A 21,711-nucleotide genomic window follows, 5' to 3' on the forward strand; every position below is an offset into this window, starting at 1 on the left:
GAAAAAGATACAATTAGAAAAACCAATCACTAAGAAATCTCTCCCCCGTGGACTGCCATGGTGCAGGCCATTCTGAACCTCTGAAGGTTTGCTAGGAGCAAGTGAACGGCTGTGTACGGGGTTCATTAAACTGTTTGCTTAAAGCAAATGAAAAAGTGTTTAACCACTTGTTTATACCTGCTCAACTTCTCTTACTGAGGTTTCAGAGACTGATAAAAGAAACTAATGTCCCTGTCTTGTGCAAAAGCATGTCCGGTTGTAAGATATCACAAAATAATCATCCCAGTCTTATAACTATAAACTTTTCCCATAAACTATTTTCCCATCAGTAGAAATTAAGTACTGTACACAGACATGCCCCTGACACCTCAAGAAATTTGTGCTACATAAAATAAGGCACGAGGGCCATCTTTCTTAGGCAATGTCTTGGAGATGAAGTGTAGAAAGAACCCAGAGCGGTGAGTGGAGCCCTGCAGTGAATGTTCAGTGAATGAATCAGTCAAAGAAATGCCTTCATTTGTCACGGGATACAGCAAGTTTGCTGCCCCCTTCTCTAACGACACGGAGAAGACCCTAGGGCTCACCTCTTCTGCCTAGAACACAGGAGGGTCAGGAAAACAATAACTAGTCAAGGGAGGGCATCTACTTCCATACAAGGCATTTTCATGGCTTGTGGGTTCTGTATTTGCAAACTCACCTACTCACTAAAATTTATTTATAACCCCATGGGGCACCTGGGTGGCTCAGTGGGTTAAGGCTCTGCCTTGGGCTCAGGTCATGATCTCAGGGTCCTGGGATCGAGCCCTGCATCGGGCTCTCCGCTTAGCAGGGAGCCTGCTTCCCCCCAACCACCAGCCTCTCTGCCTACTTGTGATCTCTGTCTCTGTTAAATAAATAAATAAAATCTTAAAAAAATTTATTTATAACCCCAAAATCAACCCTTGTGGCCCCTTCATGATTGTTTGCAGATGTGTGCATATTCGGAGTGGCAAAAATTTGACTCTCCCTGTGCGCACGTCCCTAACTGAGGTCCAGTGAGGACATGCTCTGCCCTCTTATTCCAGCTTTCAAACTGTAAACAAGAGTCCTTTCCAGGGTCTGCTTAGTGCCACGTTGTTCATGTTTTTGAGGTGCTTTTTGTTAGTGAGGGCAGTATTTAACGCCAAACACGGTACTGAAAGGCAGTCTAGTGATGTGCCTTCCAGAGCACATACCTGAGTTAGATAAACGTCATTCAGACATGCGTTCTACAGCTGCTGGCTGTGAGCGCTAACGCATCAACATTTTGTATTAAATAGGGTGTCTTCAAACAAAAACACACTTAAGACAAGGTTAAGCATCTATCTGTTGGTGAAACTGTTATGACCCGAGGCTGGCAGGAACCCAATCCTGTACTTCTCCTAGAAGCGATGATTTTGTATTCACTGAGGTCTGTGGAGATTTTGTGAAACGTAACTGCCACGCATAATGAGAACTGAACTTTATTGTTTGATAACTTTGATTTATGAAAAAGAGGTTGGAACAGAATCCTCTCTCTTTGTATTCATCTATCTCAACTTTTTTTTTTTTGGCATGCCCTCTTAAAAATAAATTTCTATAAATCGTACTAAGAGTGAAGAAAGGAAGCAGAAGAAACACCATAAGGTGCTCACTGAAGGCAGATTACATGGGTGTCAAACGCAGGAATTGTGGCAGGAGACGGGACCCAAGGTCCACCTCAGATGCGACGACGGCTCCAGGTGAGCCAGCAGGCAAGATACCTGTTTCCTCCAACACCAGCTGCACCGCCTTTCTACTGGCTCTGAAACGTCTAAGTACCCAAGATCATGTTTTATCATTCTGAAAACCGGGTAGCCTAAAAAGGAGCCACTCACATTCAACTATTTATTATATCACTCCGAAATAATTTTTCATTCTTTGTCATAGGCACACACATACATTGGTAAAGCCATCACTTTTTTGGGTATTTTCTCAGGGTAGTCAAATTTCTTTTCCGTAATATTTTATTTTGAATAATGTTTCCATTATTTTCAGCTGACGATTCAATATGGTAAAGGACCCAAGTAAAAATGTCAAATCATTTCCCCACGGTGTAATATCAAGACATACAAAGAGTAGCCCGGAGTGACTAAGCTTACACATATTTACTCTCCACAACATCTGACATATAAAAATGCGGGAGGCATACTCACTTTTTCTGTTAAACGTGGGGCACTGTGAGCAAGTAGATCTCCCTCTTCACACTGAGGGGTACAGAAAAAATAATCACTACTACAAAAAGACCTGGTTTCTAAAAGAAAGAACTACTATAACCACAAAATCAGAAGAAATGCATCTAAACAGGGCCAGAGCTATGCAACCTCTACAGATAAGAGAACCTGCTGCCTCAAGGAACATCTGAAAACATTCTGAAAGAAAAGCAAATACGTTTAAAAAAAATGCCACAAACGATTGTGACTTTAAATGGTAGTAAATGAAAATCTGAATGCTACATTTATATGGCATTAAAGCTACAATAAGTACTGGAAGAAACGACTAGCACTGAAAATTGGTGATTGAATCAGTGTTTTTGGTTTGCATTTTTAATTGAGGTAAAATTCACATAACATAAAATTAACCATTAATCATTTTATTATTATTTTTTTAAAGATTTTATTTATTTATTTGACAGACAGAGATCACAAGTAGACAAAGAGGCAGGCGGAGAGGGAGAGAGGGAAGCAGGCTCCCTGCCAAGCAAAGAGCCCGATGCGGGACTCGATCCCAGGACCCTGAGATCATGACCTGAGCCGAAGGCAGCGGCTTAACCCACTGAGCCACCCAGGCACCCTCATTTTATTATTTTTTAAAGATTTTATGCTTTAAATGTTTTTAAAATTTAAATTAAATTAATCATAAAGATTCTATTTTGAGGGGCGCCTGGGTGGCTCAGTGAGTTGATGACAGTGGGTTAAGCCTCTGCCTTCAGCTGAGGTCATGATCCCAGAGTCCTGGGATCGAGCCCCACATCGGGCTCCCTGCTAAGCAGGGAAACTGCTTCCCCCTCTGCCTCTTGTGACTACTTGTGATCTCTCTCAAATAAATAAAATATTTGATTTATACTTACATATACTTATATACTTATATACTTATAAATAAATAAATAACGATTTTATTTTGAAGTAATCTCTACACCAAACAACTCTAAGATCAAGAGCCACGTGCTCCACTGACTGAGCCAGCCAGGCATTCCAACCATTAGTCATTTTAAAGTGTACAATTCAGGGACATCTAGTACACTAACAATGCTGGGCACCATCCTCTCCATCTGGTTCAGGACATTTTCATAACCCCAAAAGGAAGCCCCCTCTCCATTAAGCCATAATGCATGCCTCTCCCCCAGCCCCAATCACCACCATTCTGCACTTGTCTTAATGGATTCTTCTCTTCTGGACATTTCACATCAATGGACTCATACAGCACATGGTTTGTTGTGTCTGGTTTCTTTCCTTTATCATGATGTATACGCGGTTCATTCATGTTGTAGTGGGTGTCAGTGCCTCGTTCCTTTTTATGGCCGAGTCATAGTCCGTTGTACGGATGGACCACATTTTGTTTATGCATTCACTAGCTGATGGACATGTGGTTTGCTTCTACCTTTTGGTCACTGACAATCATACCGCTGCTATGAACGTTTGTATGTTTGTATTTGTCTGAGTGCCTTTTTAAATTCTTTTGGATTTAGGAATTGCTGGGTCATGTGGTAATTTTATGTTTAACTTTTATGTTTTTTTTTTATTTTTTTTATTTTTTTAAAGATTTTATTTATTTATTTGTCAGAGAGAGAGAGAGAGAGAGAGAGGGAGAGAGAGTGAGCACAGGCAGACAGAATGGCAGGCAGAGGCAGAGGGAGAAGCAGGCTCCCTGACGAGCAAGGAGCCCGATGTGGGACTCGATCCCAGGACGCTGGGATCATGACCTGAGCTGAAGGCAGCTGCTTAACCCACTGAGCCACCCAGGCGTCCCATAACTTTTATGTTTTTTTAATCTCACCATTCTGCCCTATGTCAATATATACATTGCTCAACTGTTTGCTAATTCCTTTCTAAAACGGGGTAAAAACCAAGGTCTTGAAAAACCCTGTATTTTTTAAACCTGTTAAATACATTCAAATAAATATCTGCCTCATTACTTTAAAAAATTAAATGAAATTTAAATTATCTGCTTCTGATTTAATACACTAGTTTCCAATGAGACTAAAGTAAATGCTATAATTAAATCAAAACATTTTAATACATATTTATTGCTTCCTAAGTAGATACTGTACTGTTACATTGCCAAAACATCTGTACTCAGGAAATGAACACATACTTGTCCCTACATTTAAGACAAATCAAAATATTTCTACTTACCCACAAATAATATATTGCCTGTGTTTTACTGTTGCTCACCAATTCTTTATTATTTGTTGGATTAAAAGTAAGATAGTTCTGAAATATAAAGTATGGAAATATATTACATTACAACAAATTTTCTGTTTCTCTCTGGCTAAGCTAAATGGTAAAAATAAATAATATTTATATTATAATAAATAGCTGAGTAGGAATATAAAACAGAAAAGACAACAGCATTTTGTAAGCAATAGGAATAGAATTTAAACACTGAGTGTTAAAATTAATGGTCTCAAATGTGTTCCCTTTCTTTTTTTTTTTTTTTAAAGATTTTATTTATTTATTTGTCAGAGAGAGAGAGAGGGAGAGAGAGCGAGCACAGGCAGACAGAGTGGCAGGCAGAGGCAGAGGGAGAAGCAGGCTCCCCGATGAGCAAGGAGCCCGATGTGGGACTCGATCCCAGGATGCTGGGATCATGACCTGAGCCAAAGGCAGCTGCTTAACCAACTGAGCCACCCAGGTGTCCCTGTGTTCCCTTTCTTATTTAGTCTTATTTATTATAATTTATTGGAACAAGCAAAAGTAGCACAATATTCACTAATAACCTTTACTCTGTGTCCTTTTGGACAAAAACTGCTGCATACACATTTCTAAATTTGACAAGGCCACAAGGTAACTTGGAATGAATGCCAAATACTGGAAAGAGTTTCTGATTCCTGCCAACATGGTGAATAGCCTGGACTGCCTGGCTCCCTTCCCAAAAATCAACCCTGCAGTAACTACGCAAGTGAGGAAACCACGAAGTACAGAAGCTAAACAACAGCCACACCACCACGGAGCTCCCTGGGGAGACTGAGGCGTGTCTCCTGCAGGGGTACGTTGTGTGGGAGGGGGTGGCTGCGGCCTGAGGTGAAGGGATACAGGGGGCAGCCCTGGGAGACAGCTTCTAGAAACACGACTTAAGTTCCATTCCTGCCACCTCCACACCATCACCTACTCCCTGCCTGCTCCAGGAACGTGAAGGACCAGTGCCAATGTTTGAGAAGTAATTTCAGGACAGCTCAATGGCCTCAGAGGGGTGGGAAGGGATGGGGAGGGCAGGGGGAGTGCAGAACGTTGGAAGCAAATGCATGGACAAGTCCTCACAAAGGCTGGAAATCAGCCTCAAATCACTGTGATCTGTGATTTGATTAATCAGTTAATCTCGTTAACTTTGCCAGATGCCAGCAAGAAGCAAAAGTGAGTCTTCCTTGGAGGAAGGTACCATCCTGAGCCTCAAATTATTCCTAGACTTTTTAAAGCATGACACTGGGCATCTGATGAAACATAACCAGGCATATGAAAGAGACATTTCCAAATGACTGACAACCGAGGGGGAAGCAATCGTCAGCAAGAGACCCCAGGAAACATCAACACATGCAGACTTGACAATAACTGTGGTCACAGTGTGCCAGAGAGTAGAAGGCATGATGGGCAATCTCAGCAGTAACTCTATTTTTAAAAAGAATCAAATAGAAATTCTAGATCTGAAAAAAAAAAAAGATTTAAGAAACCTCAAAAGAGGATTTAACAGAAAATTAAATATAGCCAAAGAAATAATTAGTCAGTATAATGGGGAGATAAATTAGAAGAGGAAAGATCCAGACTGAAGGATAAAGACACAAAAGAACACACAATATAGACAATAAGAGACATATAGGACAAGACGGGTCCAATGTCTGTATAATTGGAGTACCAAAAGGAGAGGAAAGAAAAAAAGGTGATAAAAGTGATGTTGAAAGAAGCAGTGGCAGAGAATTTTGCAAAACTGAAGAAAGATATGATATTCCAAGTTCAAAGAACCCCAGAAGAATTTTGCAAAACTGAAGAAAGATATGATATTCCAAGTTCAAAGAACCCCAGAAGATATGTTTTGGGGTTTTGGGATTTTTTTTTAGATTTTAATTTTTATTTATTTATCCTTTTTTGTGAGTAATCTCTATGCCCAACATGAGGCTCGAACTCACAGCCAAGATCAAGAGTCACACGCTCCACTGACTGAGCCATCCAGGCACCCAGTTTTGTATTTTTAAGAAAAATCAACAACATATCCATATACATACAGACACATCATTAAAAAAACTGCTAACAATCAGCAGAAAACCTTAAAAGCAGCCAGAATGGGGCAGGAGGGGAAAGACATACATAACTTTCAGGAGAGGGAACAATAAGATTGATAGTTGACTTCCCAACAGAAGTGGTGTTAAGTCTGAAGATAATAATATCAGGGCGCCTGGGTGGCTCAGTGGGTTATCCCTCTGCCTATGGCTCAGGTCATGATCTCAGGGTCCTGGGATCGAGCCCCGCATCGGGCTCTCTGCTCAGCAGGGAGCCTGCTTCCTTCTCTCTCTGCCTGCCTCTCTGCCTACTTGTGATCTCTCTCTCTCTCTCTGTTAAATAAATAAATAAAATCTTTAAAAAAATAAGGACAATAATATCTTCCCAGTACGGCAATAACGACCACACTCCAGCCCTATAGTTAGGGCAGATAGCCTTCGGAAACAAAGATAATTACCAAGAGAAACGAAGGCATATATCTACAAAGACTTGTGCATGAAAGTTCATGCACCTTTGTTTTCAACGGCCACAAACAGGAAACAGGGCTAATGTCTTTTAACAGGTGAAGAAGCAAATTGCGACATATCCATTCGATGACTACTCAGTATTCACATTTTTAAAGGACACAAAGAGGAATAAAGAAGAATAAACTATTGTTGCATACATAGATGAATCTTAACAATTAAATCGAATAAAAGAAGCCAGATCCCTCCACAAAAAGAGTCCATTTCTGTAAAATTCCAGGGTATGCAAACTAACAGACATTAATAAACAGGAGGGTAGGTGCTGGGAGGTGGGTGGAGGGGGAGTTTAGGGTTATGCCCATCACAAAGGGAAGTCACTGAAAGACTTTAAGCAAGAGAGTGATATGACGTGTCCGGCTCATTTAAGAACTGTCACTCTGGCTGCTGCAGGAAGGCGGGAAAGACCAGGACAAGAGTGAACACGGCTCAGCCGGAAGGATGCTGGAGTCACGCAGGGAGCTGTGGTGCCAGTGGAAATGGAGAGGGGAGGAAGGATTTTGGGTGCATCTTGGGAATGAATGCACAGGACTTAAAAGTCATGGGAATGGATGAGAACACCCAGGAAGAAGGTGTCGCCATAAGAGGAGCTCCCACAACTCAATCCTGAGGATGGCCAGCATTAGAAGGTGTGCAGAGAAAGAGGACAAGCCCACAGAGGAGCCCAGGAAAGGTTGTGAGCCCAGGGAAGGTGTCTTCAACGCCCACTGGGAATGGTGCTAGTGAGGATGTAATAGGGCTTGCTTGACTTGGAAACGCCAGTGACTGTGATAAGCACAGATCTGGTAGAGCCATGGGCAGGCAGAAGACAGATCAGAAGAGCCAAAATGCTAATCGCCGGTAGGATAGAGAAACGAGCTATATTAGACTCAGACAAGAAGAGACTAGATAGGCGTGAAAATTAGTGAATTATAGCTCAGTATTCAAGATGGATGAATCTCATAAACAAGGCAGACAAAATGAAGCAATTATGATTCCAGATATGCACCAAACAAACCAGGTAAGACAAAATAGGATAGTACTGAGGGAGGGGCGCCCGGCTGGCTCAGCCGGCAGAGCCCGCTGCTCCTGATCTCAGGATTCTGAGTTCCAGCCCCATGTGGGCTGTGGAGCCTACTTAAAAAAAGTGGTGGGGGGACCCAGGTGGCTCAGTTGATTAAGCCTCCGACTCTTGATTCTGAGTCAGGTCAGAATCTCAGGGTCCTGACGTGGAGCTCCGCATCAGGCTCTGCACTCAGCATGGAACCTGCTTGAGAGTCTCTCCCTCTACGTCTGCCCCCCCCCCCCCGCTCACGTTCCCTCTCTCTCTCTCGCTCAGGAAGGAAAAAAAAAGGAAAGTACTGAGAGATACTTGCTAGACAAAATATACAGGAAAGTAAGGGAATGTGTAACACAAAACCTGGGACACTAGTTAACTAGTTAACCCTAGTTAACTTGGGGATGGGATTGGGGAAGGAGGACAAAGGGACTTCCAGGGTTTGGGTGATGTTCTTTCTTGATCAGGCAGTAAACACACAGGTACCTTTTGCTTCATGCCTTTAAATGCACACATTTTGCATGTATGCCTCCTTTAGCAATGAAAATATAATGAGATCAAATATTTTGTGCACAAAAGAGTAAATGAGACATCATGAAGTCAGAAAGCAGGCACAGACAGCACCTCGGAGGCATGTTACTGTGAAGAAGTGCAGGGAGCCAGAGCCGGAAGGAGACACTCCATCAGTGGTGTCCTCCAGAGATGGGGGAAACGAATGCATGTGTGTCTGCTATGGGTATAGCCACCCAGTGGAGGGAAGGCTGATCGCTGCAGGAGAGGGCCTCGAGCGCCTGAGAGGAGGGCATCTCGGGCACTGGCCGCTCTTACAGGCAGAGGGGCAGGAGGAGGTGCTGAGCCTGAAGCACGCTGTAGGCCGGGGGTGAGAACAGGCCGGTGTTTGTATCCGATGGCCCCCATTCTCTCAACGCAAAATGAAAGAGGTCATCAGCCAAGAGGAAGAGGAAGGGCCGGGGAGGGATGAAGAGAAGGTGTGAGACAGTTCGCTCTAGAAACAAAACAGCCAGCCTACTAGAAAGCTGGGCTGTGCTGAGAGCTCGCTCACCCTGTGTGACTCAAGCCCAAATCGAAGGGCTCAGTCCAGCTGGGCAGGCAGGAATGCAGAGCAGGCAGAAGGTGGCAGAATCCTTCCAGACTTGGGGCCTTGCAGCGCTGTCCACAGCACATTCCGCTGTGACCAAGATGTTGGCTCATCTGTTCTGTCAAACGTGGCAGCCACTGACCACAGGGGGCTGGGGAGTACTTGAGATGTAGTGACACGGAGGAAATGAATCTGTAGTTTTATCTCACTCTACCTGACTTAAATCCAAGCAGCCACATGTAATCAGCAAAGTTTCATGGCACAGAATCCCACAAAAATCAGTTGCGTTTCTATAGACTAGCAATGAAAAGCCACGAAGGAAATTAAGAACACCAATCCACTTATGATAGCATAAAAAGACCTAGGAATAAACCTTCAGTGGAGGGGTTGTTCACTGCAAACGGCACTGCTGAAGGAAACTCGAGAAGACATAAGCGAATAGAAAGACAGCCTGTGCCCGTGGGTTGTTTTTTGTTTTTTGTTTTTTTTTTAAGATTTTATTTATTTATTCGACAGACAGAGATCACAAGTAGGCAGAGAGGCAGGCAGAGAGAGAGGAGGAAGCAGACTCCCTGCTGAGCAGAGAGCCCGATGTGGGGCTTGATCCCAGGACCTCAAGATCATGACCTGAGCTGAAGGCAGAGGCTTTAATCCACTGAGCCACCCAGGCGCCACTGTGCCGTGGATTGTTAAGAGGACAACTGCCCAAAGCAATCCACGGATTCAATGCAAGCTCTAAAAAGCCCCAGAGCAGTTTCTTGCAGCAACAGAAAAACTTGCTATGGCCAGTGGCTACTGTATCAGATCAGCTTACAAAAGCTGTGAGGAAATTTTTTTGCGGAGACCTAGAGGGATGGTGGGGGGCCAGAAGGAGAGAGATAGACATGAAGCTACAGCATGACGTGTGCCAAGCTAAGCCCAGTCACCCAGGCCCTCTGACTGGGTTCTGGGTCCTGCACCCAGGTGAGAACTTTGCACAGTGTCTGGTGCATCGTAGGGACCGAGCAGCCGTGTGACAGGCGAAGGGTGCAAGGACGAGTAAGATGACACAGAGCGCAAGAGTAGACTTGGTGGGTGTCCTTGGCAAGTCGCTTCAAGCAAACCAAGACTAATAATTTCTGGGTCTAAGGAGCAGTTAAGAGCATGTCTAGAACGGGAAAGCTACTGGCCTGTGACTTCAGACAAATTACCTAGTACTTACAGTAGCAGTCCACTGTGTTACTAAAGAACTCCTTCCCAGCACGTTTGCATGGACTGTGTGAGATGCTTGCTCTAACAAACTTAGCAGAACCTGGTACATAATACATGCTCAAGAAAATATTGCTCACTATCATCAAGATCAAAATGAGATCAAGAACACGGCAGTGTTTTTTTTACAAGTGCTAGTGTACCGTAACCAAACGCCAGCAAAACCCAAAGTAGGTTTGGACCTGGGCTTGGTGTGACTGTAGACACAGCTTTGCACACTCAAACTGAGCTCACCTGAACACCATACTCTTTGAGGAGGTTGAGCGTACACGCTGGCGTTTCCACGGCTAAGGTCCACCTCCAGATGCAAACTTCCTGTGAGTGACAGCAGATGGAGGAGAATGAGAAGGTTCCTGAAGGCTGCTGATGAACCCGACACCTCTCGTGGTGGCCGTGTAACTTTGGCTCAGGAACATGGCACTGTGAGCTGAACCCCAGGGAGAGAACACACAGCGAGGGGCCATGGGGTCCAGTCGTTCCCTGAGAGCATCACAGATGCCACATGGCCCGAGCAGAGCTGCTCACCGGGACACACTTGACAGGCCGGCCAGCCCGCTGAGGCGGCCTCCAAGTGCTCTGTACCTGGATTTCAGCATCGGAGATGGTTGCCAGATATTTGGCGTCCCGGGTGATGGCTATGGCCTCGATGCCGTTGCCTTCTGGGCAGCTGTCAAATATTGTGTGCACAGGAATGCTGCAAAACAGGACCGGGGAACACCCCTTTGCAGAGGTCTGCCTTGCTCCCCGGAGGGACTCACTTCAAAGCTAAGGAGGAACCAAATGTGGTCCGTCCAAACAACGGACTGCGATGCAGCCATACAAGGAAGGAAGCGCAGACCCCTGCTATATCAGGGGTGGACCCCAAAAACATCACGTGAAGTAGAGAGGCCTGACACAAAGACTACATGTTGCTCGAGCTCACTGATATGAAGATTCCAGAATTAGAAAATCCACTGGGACGAACTGGCACATCAGGGGGCTGTCAGGGGGAATGGCAGGGATGACCGATGGCTTTGGGTTTTCCTTTTGGGGTTTTGGAACTAGGGGCACCCAGCGGGCTCAGGTGGCGGAGCATGCAACTCCTGACCTCGGGGTTGTGGGTTCGAGCCCCACATTGGGCGTAGAGATGACTTTAAAACAGCAGTTGGAACTAGATACAAGTGGCGATGGCACAACACTGCAAACACGCTCGATGCCACTGAATCGCACGCTTCACGACAGAGAATTTTACCTTATGTGAATTTTACCTCAATTTAAAAAATAATAAAACTAGCTCAGCATTATGCAAACGTGCCGTTTGTTCTCTTCATGAAGTCGACTGTCACCCACTACTGAGCGCTGATTCCATGCCAGGCACGAAGTACGGAAATATGGAAAAAAAGATGCTGAGGACAATACCCAGGAAATACTCAGGGAAACGAGCGCCCTCCCACCTAAGCGGGAATGAAATCAAAGGCTTTCTAGACAGCAACTTAGCTGCACCTGTCAAAATTTTAAATGCACACACCCTAGGACTCAATAATTCCTCTTCTACAGCTTTTTTCCCAGAAAAATAATAGCGAAAGTAAACAGAGATAAATATAAAATCATGTTCATCGTGGCACTGCTTTAATGGCAAAAGAATCTCGAAACACAAATACCCACGGATGTGGGAACTGTTAAAAAAAAGCATTATGACATAACCATATAATGAAAAACTAGGTTACTTGCAAAAAGAATGAGGCAGGGGCGCCTGGATGGCTCAGTTGGTTAAGCGGCTGCCTCCAGCTCAGGGATCTGGGATCGAGTCCTGCATCAGACTCCCTGCTCAGTGCAGAGCGTGCTTCTCTCTCTCCCTCTGCCTGCCGCTCTGCCTACCTATGCTCTCTCTCTTTGCCGAATAAATAAATAAAATCTTAAAAAAAAAAAAAAAGAATGAGGTTGATGTGGGAAGGTGACCAAAATTTTGAGAAAAAAGCAAATTGCCGAACAGTGTAGGTAGCTTCATCCTGCACAAGGGAGAGAGAGTGCACACATTTCTGTGCACGGAAGAGTCTAGAGGAACAGATTCTAAACTAAACAAGAATGACTCTGGAGATGTGTCTGGGTGAGGAAGGACTCACTTTTTTTTTTCCCTCATTCACTTCTATACCGTGTCACTCGCAAGACTATAGAACTCTAAGAAGCAGGAAAAACCTGGTCACATGCAGAATTAAATGAGATATTTAAATGTCTAAGCGAGCCAGAGAAACACAACAGAAGCAAGGATGTGGGTGATCGTGAGTGAGCGGGGGAGGGAAGGCCGGGTGGTATGACGTCCTAATCCAGGATCGTGGGCTGGTGGTTCCCCATTGTTTTTCATTACACAGCCCTTGTTACAGGAAATATCAGCAGGCCTCGTAGGTCACTCCAGTGCCCCAAATGGCTGGGACCAAGTCGGTGCCCCAGCTGAGGACCTGGCTGGTTCTCTGTCACCGGAGAGGACTTCATCCCCCTGGGAAGTAGCCCCCAAAATCATTTGAGAGAAGGCAGCCCTAACATTGCTGTGAATGACACAGTGATGTCCTTAGTGGGGAAAAGCATCTTATCCCTGTGGCTTTCCAGAATTAAACGGAGAGGCAGTGATGTCAGCTGGGCCTGTTCTGGAAACATATTGGTGGGAAGAGGAGCTGTTTATTTTTCTCAGGAATGGGTGATGGTTAAGAGAATTTAACATATCACAGCCGCTGATGGATTAAATTTGTGATTCTAATTTAAAGCCCTCGTTGATTCAGACTTGTGATTTTACATTCAAATCACACTGGTTTATAAACAATATTAGAATGCTTATGAGAACTTAAGATTTGCTATAGTTATGTCTAATTTATTAGATTTACAAGAATTCCTTAAGTATGGGTGAAGGGCTTATTTTTTAATCAGACTACTAAAGAACTTAGAGATAAACCCAAATATATTCAATTTCTAAGTGCAGTTTAAAAATGTTTAAAAGGAATTAATAATCAAATTTGTGAGTGGGGCCAAACATTAATCAAAACCCCCTTAAAGGCAATTGTAAAAATATGCTAGATTTATAAAAGGAGTAAGATTTATAAGTTGAATAAAAAGCTTAAGGAAAAACTATGGTTCTTAGTTTATCACTCTAATATAGTGAATATTAATTCTAAAACCAAGTAATCTTTTCTGGGTCCCAAAGTCATCATTTACTATATCATAAAACTTGTATTGACATATTGAATTATTAACCACAGATGCACTTTACTTTGCAATTAAAAAGAAAAAAAATCACTGCCAGAGTCACCCCTAGTCTAGTCTGGGAGACAGCTTTATAAGCAAGAGAAAAGCAAAGAGGGGCACCTGGGTGGCTCAGTCAGTTAAGCCTTCAGCTCAGGTCATGATCCCAGCGTCCTGGGATCGAGCCCCGCATCAGGCTCCCTGCTCGGCGGGGAGCCTGCTTCCTCCTCTCTCTCTGCCTGCCTCTCTGCCTACTTGTGATCTCTGTCTGTCAAATAAATAAATAAAATCTTTAAATTGTTTTTAAAAATCATATTTTTACGATGGGGCGACTGGATGTCTCAGTCGGTAAAGCATCTGGCTCTTGATTTTGGCACAGGTCATGATCTCAGGGTCCTGGCATCGAGCCACATGTCGGGCTCTACACTCAGTGAGGAGTCTGCTTGAGGATTCTCCCTCCCTCTTCTTCTGCCCATCCCCCACTCACACTGTCTTGCTCTTAAATAAATAACTAAATCTTTTCTAAAAATTGTGGAGATGGTCAATTTTATGTTATGTGTATTCTAAATCACCATCCTGGAGGTTGCATTGCAGAGTGAAGCTGCAGAGGAGGAGGCTGGCCAGGCGGGTGTAGGGGGGCAGGGGCAGCAGAGGTGGGTTTAGAAGGCCTCTGGGAGGAGATGCAACAGGGCTTGGGGACATTTTAGCAGGAGATATCCACGGGACATCCAGGTGGAATGTTCTCCAGCAGCTTCCTCATCCATGAAAAGAGGGATTCTGAGGTGGTTATGGGGATGAAGATGGTGTGGTATCAACCCCAGGTCTGCTCCCTCCCGGCTGGAGAACAGGACCAACCGCAGCCTCACCATCTTGGGCCAGAGGAAGCAGAGTCTCAGAAGGTGGGTGAAAACCAAGGGGACGTGGCATCAGAGAAGCCAAGGAAATGAAGAGTGTCAAATGCCACTGGGCTGTCTAGTAAGGTGAGGACCAGGATTAAGTAACAGGGCCCTAGGAGGTCACCAGTCACCTGGGAGACCTGTATCTTAGGACATCCAACCTAACTTTCCAGAACACCCAAGAGCATTAAACACAACTTCTTCCTAATCACCCCCAACTGGACTCATCCACCCCCCACATCACCAACCCCCACAACCCAACCAGGGCCTTACAATCTTATCAATTAATCTAGCACTGAACTCTGCCTCTAGGACCAGGAATGAAGAAAGAAAACACACATGAACATCTATCATGGGCCATGTGCTGTGCCCTACTGGTCTTCACGACAGGCCTGTAAGGTAAGTGTAGTGTACTGAGGGCCCCATCAGTAGTCAGGTCCATCCAGAGCCTCAGGATGTGAGCATTATATGGGAATAGGGTCCCTGCAGATGTGTTATCTCAGATGAGGACGGGTTAGGATGGATCCTAAAACCAATGACTGCTGAACTCATAGAAGAGCAGACACAAAGAGACACACAGGAGACAATGCCATGTGAAGACAGAGGCAGAGACTAGAGTGATTGGTCTATCAGCCAAGGAGCACAAGGGCTACCAGCCACCACCAGCATCTGGGAGAGAGGCCTGGAGCAGGTTCTCCCTCAGAGCCCCAGAAGGAACCACCCCTTTGGGCACCCTGATTTCAGACTTCCAGCCTCGTGAACTGTGAGGGAATAGCTTTCTGTTATTTTAAGCCCCTCTGTGCGTGGTAATTTCTTAGAGCAGCCCACGGAAACTAAAACAGTGGATATGATCAGCCTCTTTTTTTGTAGATGGGGAAAATCACTTCACTTCTCTGGGTTAGTGTCAACCTCCCTCATCTACTCTGGGACAACGCCAAACCAAGTTTCTGGGCCTAAAGAGCCAAGAATTGTAAATGGGGAAATTCAAAAAGGTAACGCCACTCGACCAGGCCTCAAGGCAACAGGATGGCCAGCCTCCCCAGGCCGCTTGACCCTCACCCGGCATCCCATCGCTGGCTTCTGCACGCCCAGACGGGCATTTCTCATTTGTTGCTGATACGCTACACTGAGTAGGGAAAAACAGGCCTGCGCCACGCCTACCCTGTGAAGGAGTCCCAGATGATTATCAGGCAGTCGGGCCCTTTGTCGGCCGTGGCAATCCACCGCCTGTCTTCACTGACGCAGAGGCAGGAGATCACGTTAGCGTGGCCCTGCAGAAATGCAGAGAAAATGCTCTGAAACATTCAGGATGGCCAGAGAGGCCGGGGCCCCACAGAGAGAACTGAGCTCCCCTTCCAGGTTCATCAGGCTGAATATTCCACTCCAGTGGCCTTTCCCTGGCATTTCTCCACAGCCAGTGGTTTTCCGATTTTCTCTCCCTCAAAACCCCTGAAGGGTAAGCCACACTCCCCACAAGGACAGGGGCTCCCTACAGATCTAGGCATGTGCCCAACTCTGAACCCAGGCGGGGAATAAATGTTGGGGTTCTGCCCCACCTCCAGCCCCCTTGAAGCCCTGCTGGCCTCATCTCCCTTAAACTGTCTGCTCAGGCCACGGAGCAGATCTGGAGCAAAAGCCTCTTTGCTGGCCTCTCTGCTTTTGTTTCCATCCCCCCACAATCCTTTCCCAGTAACTCAGGAACCTTCTGGAAACAAACAAGATGCTAGTGCTCCCTGCCAGGAAATAGCCCGTTTCCTCCCTCCTTCCTCTCCCCTTGCTCACTCCATGTCAGTCATACCAGCCTTCTTTCTGGACCCCATGGGCAGGCCTGCAAACCTGGAGCTCCCTGGGTATGGACTTCTCCCCAAACTGCCCCTGGTTCGTTCATTCTCCTCAGTCAGTCAGATCTCAGCACAAAGGGCACATTTGCCAGCCCACCCAACTGGAGGGCCATCTCTCACTCCTGATCTCTCTCCTGCAGCAGCCCACATTTCCTTTGGAGTGCTTGTTGTAATTCGTAATTGTGTATTTATGAGACTATAAGCTCCATGAGGGGTGAGGGACTAGATCTGTTTTGTTCATGACTACAGACCCAGAATCTGAAACAAAGAGGTTCTGACAAATACTTACGGAATGAATGAATGGATGGATGGATGGATGGATGGATGGATGGTCAAGGCCACTCCCAGCCACCTGACTCTGCAGGAGGCCAGACACCTACCTGGCATGGTCCCCATTTCTCAGCCCCTCTGCCTCCTGCTCCTTCCTCGCTCTGCAGACACGAACTACCCCCTCTCCCTCTGCCCTCAGCACTGTGCTCAGTGCTGCACATTCAATGAAGCTCCAAGAAGGGCTGCTTGCTGGGCTTGTGTGTGTCTCTGGACATCTAGATGCAAATTTTGCACCCACATGGCGTGGATCCCTGAGTACCGACTAGGCTTTTGGGAACCCCTCTGTGATGTTTTTGACCTAGGCATTGACTTAAGGAAGGTCCTTATTAAAATATATGTCCAGGGGCTCCTGGGTGGCTCAGTCAGTTAAGCGTCTGCCTTCGGCTAAGGCTTTGATCTCAGGGTCCTGGGATCGAGCCCCACGTCAGGCTCCCTGCTCAGCAGGGAAGTCTGCTTCTCCCTCATGCTCTCTCTCGCTTGCTCTCTCAAATAAAAAAATAAAATCTTAAAAAACAACAACGAAAACTTGCATACCTGAAGATGGTGCTGAGTATTCTTGAAGACATCGTAGATGACCGCAGTGTGAGCACAGACGTACAGAAGAACTCGCTGGTTTTCATCTCGAATGTAGTAAACAGGAAGAGAACTGTTCCATCCGAAAGACCAAGTCATGGTCTGGAAGACAAAGGCAAGACCAGCAAGACACTGAGTGCGCCGAGCCCGGAACTGTGATGCCAGGCACCCCTGGCACAGCCTCTGGAGGGCAAGGATTTCACATCATCAGTCCAAAGTGAGGAGGATCACTTCGAGAACGTCCTCAACCGCATGCTAGGGCGCGGAGGACCCTCGAATCCACGATGCCGAGTGAAAGGGGCCACACACAGTGCAGGGTCAGTCCAACCCATAGAGACGGAAAGGAGCCCATTGGCTGCCGGGGGCCTGGGGAAGGTGGGCGGGGAGTGACGGCTCGGGGATATGGATTTCTTTTGTGCGGGATGAAAATGTTCTGGAATTAGACAGTGGTGATGGCTGCACAACCTTGTGGACATGCTAAAAAAGGAATAAATGGTACGCTTTAAAAGGGTCAATTTTACGAGGATGTGGAGAAATTGGAACCACTGGGCACTCTTGGTGGGACTGTGAAATGGTGCAGCTGCTGTGGAAAACCCCAGGGAGAGCTCTCCAAACACTGAAAGCAGAATTAGTTAGTGTATCATGCGGCAACGACACTTCTGGGTACCTAGCTCAAAGACCTGGAAGCGGGGTCTCAAAGAGACATTCACATGCCCACGTTTAGAGCAGCATACTTCTCAGAAACCAAAAGGTAAAAGGAACCCAAATATCCAGTGACGGATGAATGGATAAACAAAATGAGTGTTGTTTGGGCTTCCACAGGAAAGAGATCCAATGTTCTACAACGTGGATGGGCCTTGGGGACATCACGTAAGTGAAATCCACCGGTCACAAAAAGACAAATACAGTAAGATTCCACTGACATGGTCCCAAGAGGAGTCAGATCCATAGAGACAGAAAGTAGAATGGTGGTTGCCAGGGGCAGGGCTAGGGAACAGGGAGTTGTTCAATGGGTAGGGAGTGTCCGTTTCGCAAGATGAGTTCCAGGCATTGGTTGCACCACAGTGTGAATGTACCTACTATGATGCTGTACACTTCAAAATGGCTAAGATGGTAAATTTTAGGGGTGCCTGGGTGGTACAGTTGGATCAGCAACTGACTCTTGGCTTTAGCTCAGGTTGTGATCTCAGGGTTGTGGGATCCAGCCCAACATCGGGCTCCACAAATAGTCTGCTTAAGACTCCCCTCAGCCTGGGGTACCTGGGTGGCTCAGTGGGTTAAAGCCTCTGCCTTTGGCTCTGGTCATGATCCCAGGGTCCTAGGATCGAGCCCCCCGCATCGGGCTCTCTTCTCAGTGGGGAGCCTGCTTCCTCCTTTCTCTTTCTCTGCCTGCCTACTTGTGATCTCTGTCAAACAAATGAATAAAAAAAAACAAAAACCAGACTCTTCTCTGCCCTTCCCCACCCCCCCTCTTTCAAATAAATAAATAAATATTTAAAAGAAAGATGAGGGGCGCCTGGGTGGCTCAATCATTGGGTGTCTGCCTTCGGCTCCGGTCATGATCTCAGGGTCCTGGGATCGAGCCCCGCATCAGGCTCTCTGCTCAGCGGGGAGCTTGCTTCCCCCTCTCTCTACCTGCCTCTTTGCTTGCTTGTGATCTCTCTCTGTCAAATAAATAAATAAAATCTCAAAAAAAAAAAAAAAAAGAAAGAAAAGAAAAAAAATACCGGAATGGGAACAGAAAGGAGGTGTCCTCAAGGAGCTAAACAAATTTGCAGAGGGAGGTGGTCTAGAAGAGTTGAGTTCTGCAGTGAGCCCAAGGCTAACAGGGGACCCAAACCCCCAGCACACAGGACACTTGCTCTCATTAGCGATATCGCCGGATGTCTTATTAGCTGGCTAAATAAGCCAAAAGCCTTCATGGGCTCCAAAACTTTTTCTATCTTTCAGACCGGGCAAGCCCAAGTTTTGACCTTGAACTCCACTGCTCAAAGGAAACCCAGTCTACAGAAAGGAGGCTGTCAGTTGTCTGCATCTCCCACGAGGTGTTTGCCAGCATCCTCGTCAACATCACCATCCTTGCCACCACCACCACGATCATCATCTAGATGTGAACACCCGTCCAGTGCTCACTATGTGTCAGGAACGACATTCAACACCGTCAAGTGCCTTCGATCACTTGCAAATCTTCCAAAGGCAGAATCTACAGGGAAAAGGGAGGTGAATCCTAGGAAGAAATTTTCAGTAGCAGATGGAGGAAGAAGGGAAAAAACTCTCCTCCTCTTCCTTCTCTTGGTAAATGGTAATATTTGTGCGGCAAAGGCAGATGCCTGTGGACCTCCTGGTGCCTTTCTCAGTGGCTTTCACTTTTTCCATACCTTTCGTTTTCAGGTCCATCTTCGAATGCGCAGTTTCAGGAGCCCGTAATGGTTTTAGGTGCTTGTAAAGAGGTATCAAGCCAGCTAAGGCAGAAGAGGCGAGGAGAGGAGGGAAAGGGGAAAGGAATGGAGCAGGAGGAGGAAGTGAGAGAGAAGGGGAAGGGGAGGACAGATCGACCTTGAGTCTCCCACAGGAAACGGCACCCTATGCAACAGACAAACCACGTCCGGAATTTCCTGCCTGGGGAGCAACGTGTTGGACCCAGATGTCAGGCCCAGATGCGGCGCTCCTGTCACACATGTCCCGCCAGAGCGCTGAACTGAACTTTAAAGCATACGAGTCTATTATTAGTTCAAAAAGGATATTTCTGGTGGTATTTTTTCTTCCATATGCATAAAATTCCCTTATTTCACAATGCTTTTAAAGCACTAGAGGAAATTAAAAAGCGCATTACACTCACTTACCAAAGGATACACGCTGGCGCGGTCATCCTTTCGAAACAGTATGTCCTTGCTGGTAGACACCAGTGATTTCTCCGGCATCTCTGCTTTGGACTGGAATTCTTCCTCTCGACGCTCACTTAAGTCTGATGATCTTTTTTCTTCTCTCCTTTCCTGTCCCAGTTCATCCTGGGGCATCTGGTCGATTTTCTCCCCAAGCTCGCTTGAGGGCTGTGTTTCGGGGAAACTAATCTCTGCTTCCTCGGAACCAGTTTGATCCAAATCAAGAAATTTTAGTTTTGAGCTCAAGTCTCTTAAAGGCTCATTTGTTTCCAAATGCTCTGATTCTAACGCATCCTTTGCCTCGCTAAGGGTTCTCTTAAAAAAGAAATAAAAGAAGATTGTGATTCCAAAATACAGTGTGAGCTGCTTGGTTCCCTCCTTTACTTTCCTTTCTGTTCCTACTCAGCCAGCCTTAGTGTTTGCCTCACACTGGAACTATGAACTGTTTCAAAAAGGTGCTGGGGGGTACCTGGTGGGTACCTGGGGGGCTCAGTTGTTTAAGTGTTTGCCTTTGGCTCAGGTCATGATCCTGGGGTCTAGGAGCGAGCCCCACATTGGGCTGCCTCCTCAGTGGGGAATCTGCTTCTCCCTTGCCTGCTCTCCCCCTGCTTGTGCCCCCTCTCACTCTGTCAAATAAATAAATAAAATGTTAAAAAATAATAATAATTTAAAAAAATAAAAAGGAGCTTGGGACGTTTTGTACTTAAATAACACAAATCATGCGTGTGCCAGGTTTATTCTTGGCCTCCAAGCAGAACCACACAGCAAAACCATTCTTCTAAGTGGCATTGGTCATCTCCAAGGATGGGCGAGTCACAGTCACTTCTCCTTGGACCACAGCTGAGTTCTCCTTCAGGGGAACAGGCTACATTACTATTATCTTGCTGACTCTGTTCTAAGACAAGCGCATTCCAACTAACCCCTAGGAACTCTTTCTGTCAGCTCCCCTGCACACCTCCTCCAGGAGGTCTTCCCTGACTATCCTCCTAGCTGGGCTAAGTGTCCTTGATGTTTGTTTTTTAAATATCTCCCATGCATCTCTCAATCACTGCACTTAGCATATTGTTTCATGGTGTTCAGGTACCGGTCTGTCTCCCTACACACCCTAGAGCTCCTTAAGAGAATGGACTGTATCTTATTTGTATTATCCCCATAGCCTGGCAAATGGTAAGCATTCCATGATTCCGAATGAATGAATGAAAGAAAGAACAGATGAATGACTTAAAATTACTACTTACTAGGGAAGTTCCTGACAGGACTGACTGGGAATCAGTCAGTGTAACTATCTCCGAACTGGTTATGGACTTGGTGATTTGTTGAGGCTTTGCTGTGGTTTCTTCCTGAACGGCAGCCTCCTCCCCCTGTGCTTCTCCAGCATTTTCCTCTGTTTCTTCTCTGACAGCCTCCTCCTCTTGGCCATATTCTTCCCCCTCTTCCTCCTCCTCCTCCCCTTCTTCCTCCTCCCCTTTCTCTTCCACTCTTTCCTCTTTCTCCCATTCCTCCTCTTCCTCCCCCTCTTCTCCTTTCTTCTCTAGTCCTTCCCCCTCCTCCCCTGGCTCCTCTTCCTCCACTCCTTCCTCCTCCTCTGCCTCCTCCCCTTCCCCCTCT

The 21,711-nt window shown here is 46.1% G+C and overlaps 1 protein-coding gene across 1 annotated transcript in view; it reads right to left on the reverse strand.

Moving 5' to 3' along the window:
- Positions 1-20,253, reverse strand: part of LOC111156458 (WD repeat domain 66) — a 62,232-nt gene extending 41,979 nt beyond the window's left edge. The window contains exons 1-7 of the mRNA XM_022517377.1: positions 20,065-20,253; positions 17,183-17,323; positions 15,639-15,748; positions 10,954-11,065; positions 10,606-10,686; positions 4,392-4,469; positions 2,193-2,243 (exon numbers count right to left, since the gene is read on the reverse strand). Of these exons, the coding sequence (XP_022373085.1) occupies positions 2,193-2,243; positions 4,392-4,469; positions 10,606-10,686; positions 10,954-11,065; positions 15,639-15,748; positions 17,183-17,323; positions 20,065-20,238 (747 nt within the window). The 5' untranslated portion in view covers positions 20,239-20,253. The remainder of the gene's footprint in view (positions 1-2,192; positions 2,244-4,391; positions 4,470-10,605; positions 10,687-10,953; positions 11,066-15,638; positions 15,749-17,182; positions 17,324-20,064) is intronic.
- Between the last annotated feature and the right edge of the window lie 1,458 nt (positions 20,254-21,711).

The sequence above is a fragment of the Enhydra lutris genome, unplaced genomic scaffold (genome assembly GCF_002288905.1).
Source record: "Enhydra lutris kenyoni isolate GAN:26980312 unplaced genomic scaffold, ASM228890v2 scaffoldscaffold46, whole genome shotgun sequence".
NCBI lineage: Eukaryota > Metazoa > Chordata > Mammalia > Carnivora > Mustelidae > Enhydra > Enhydra lutris.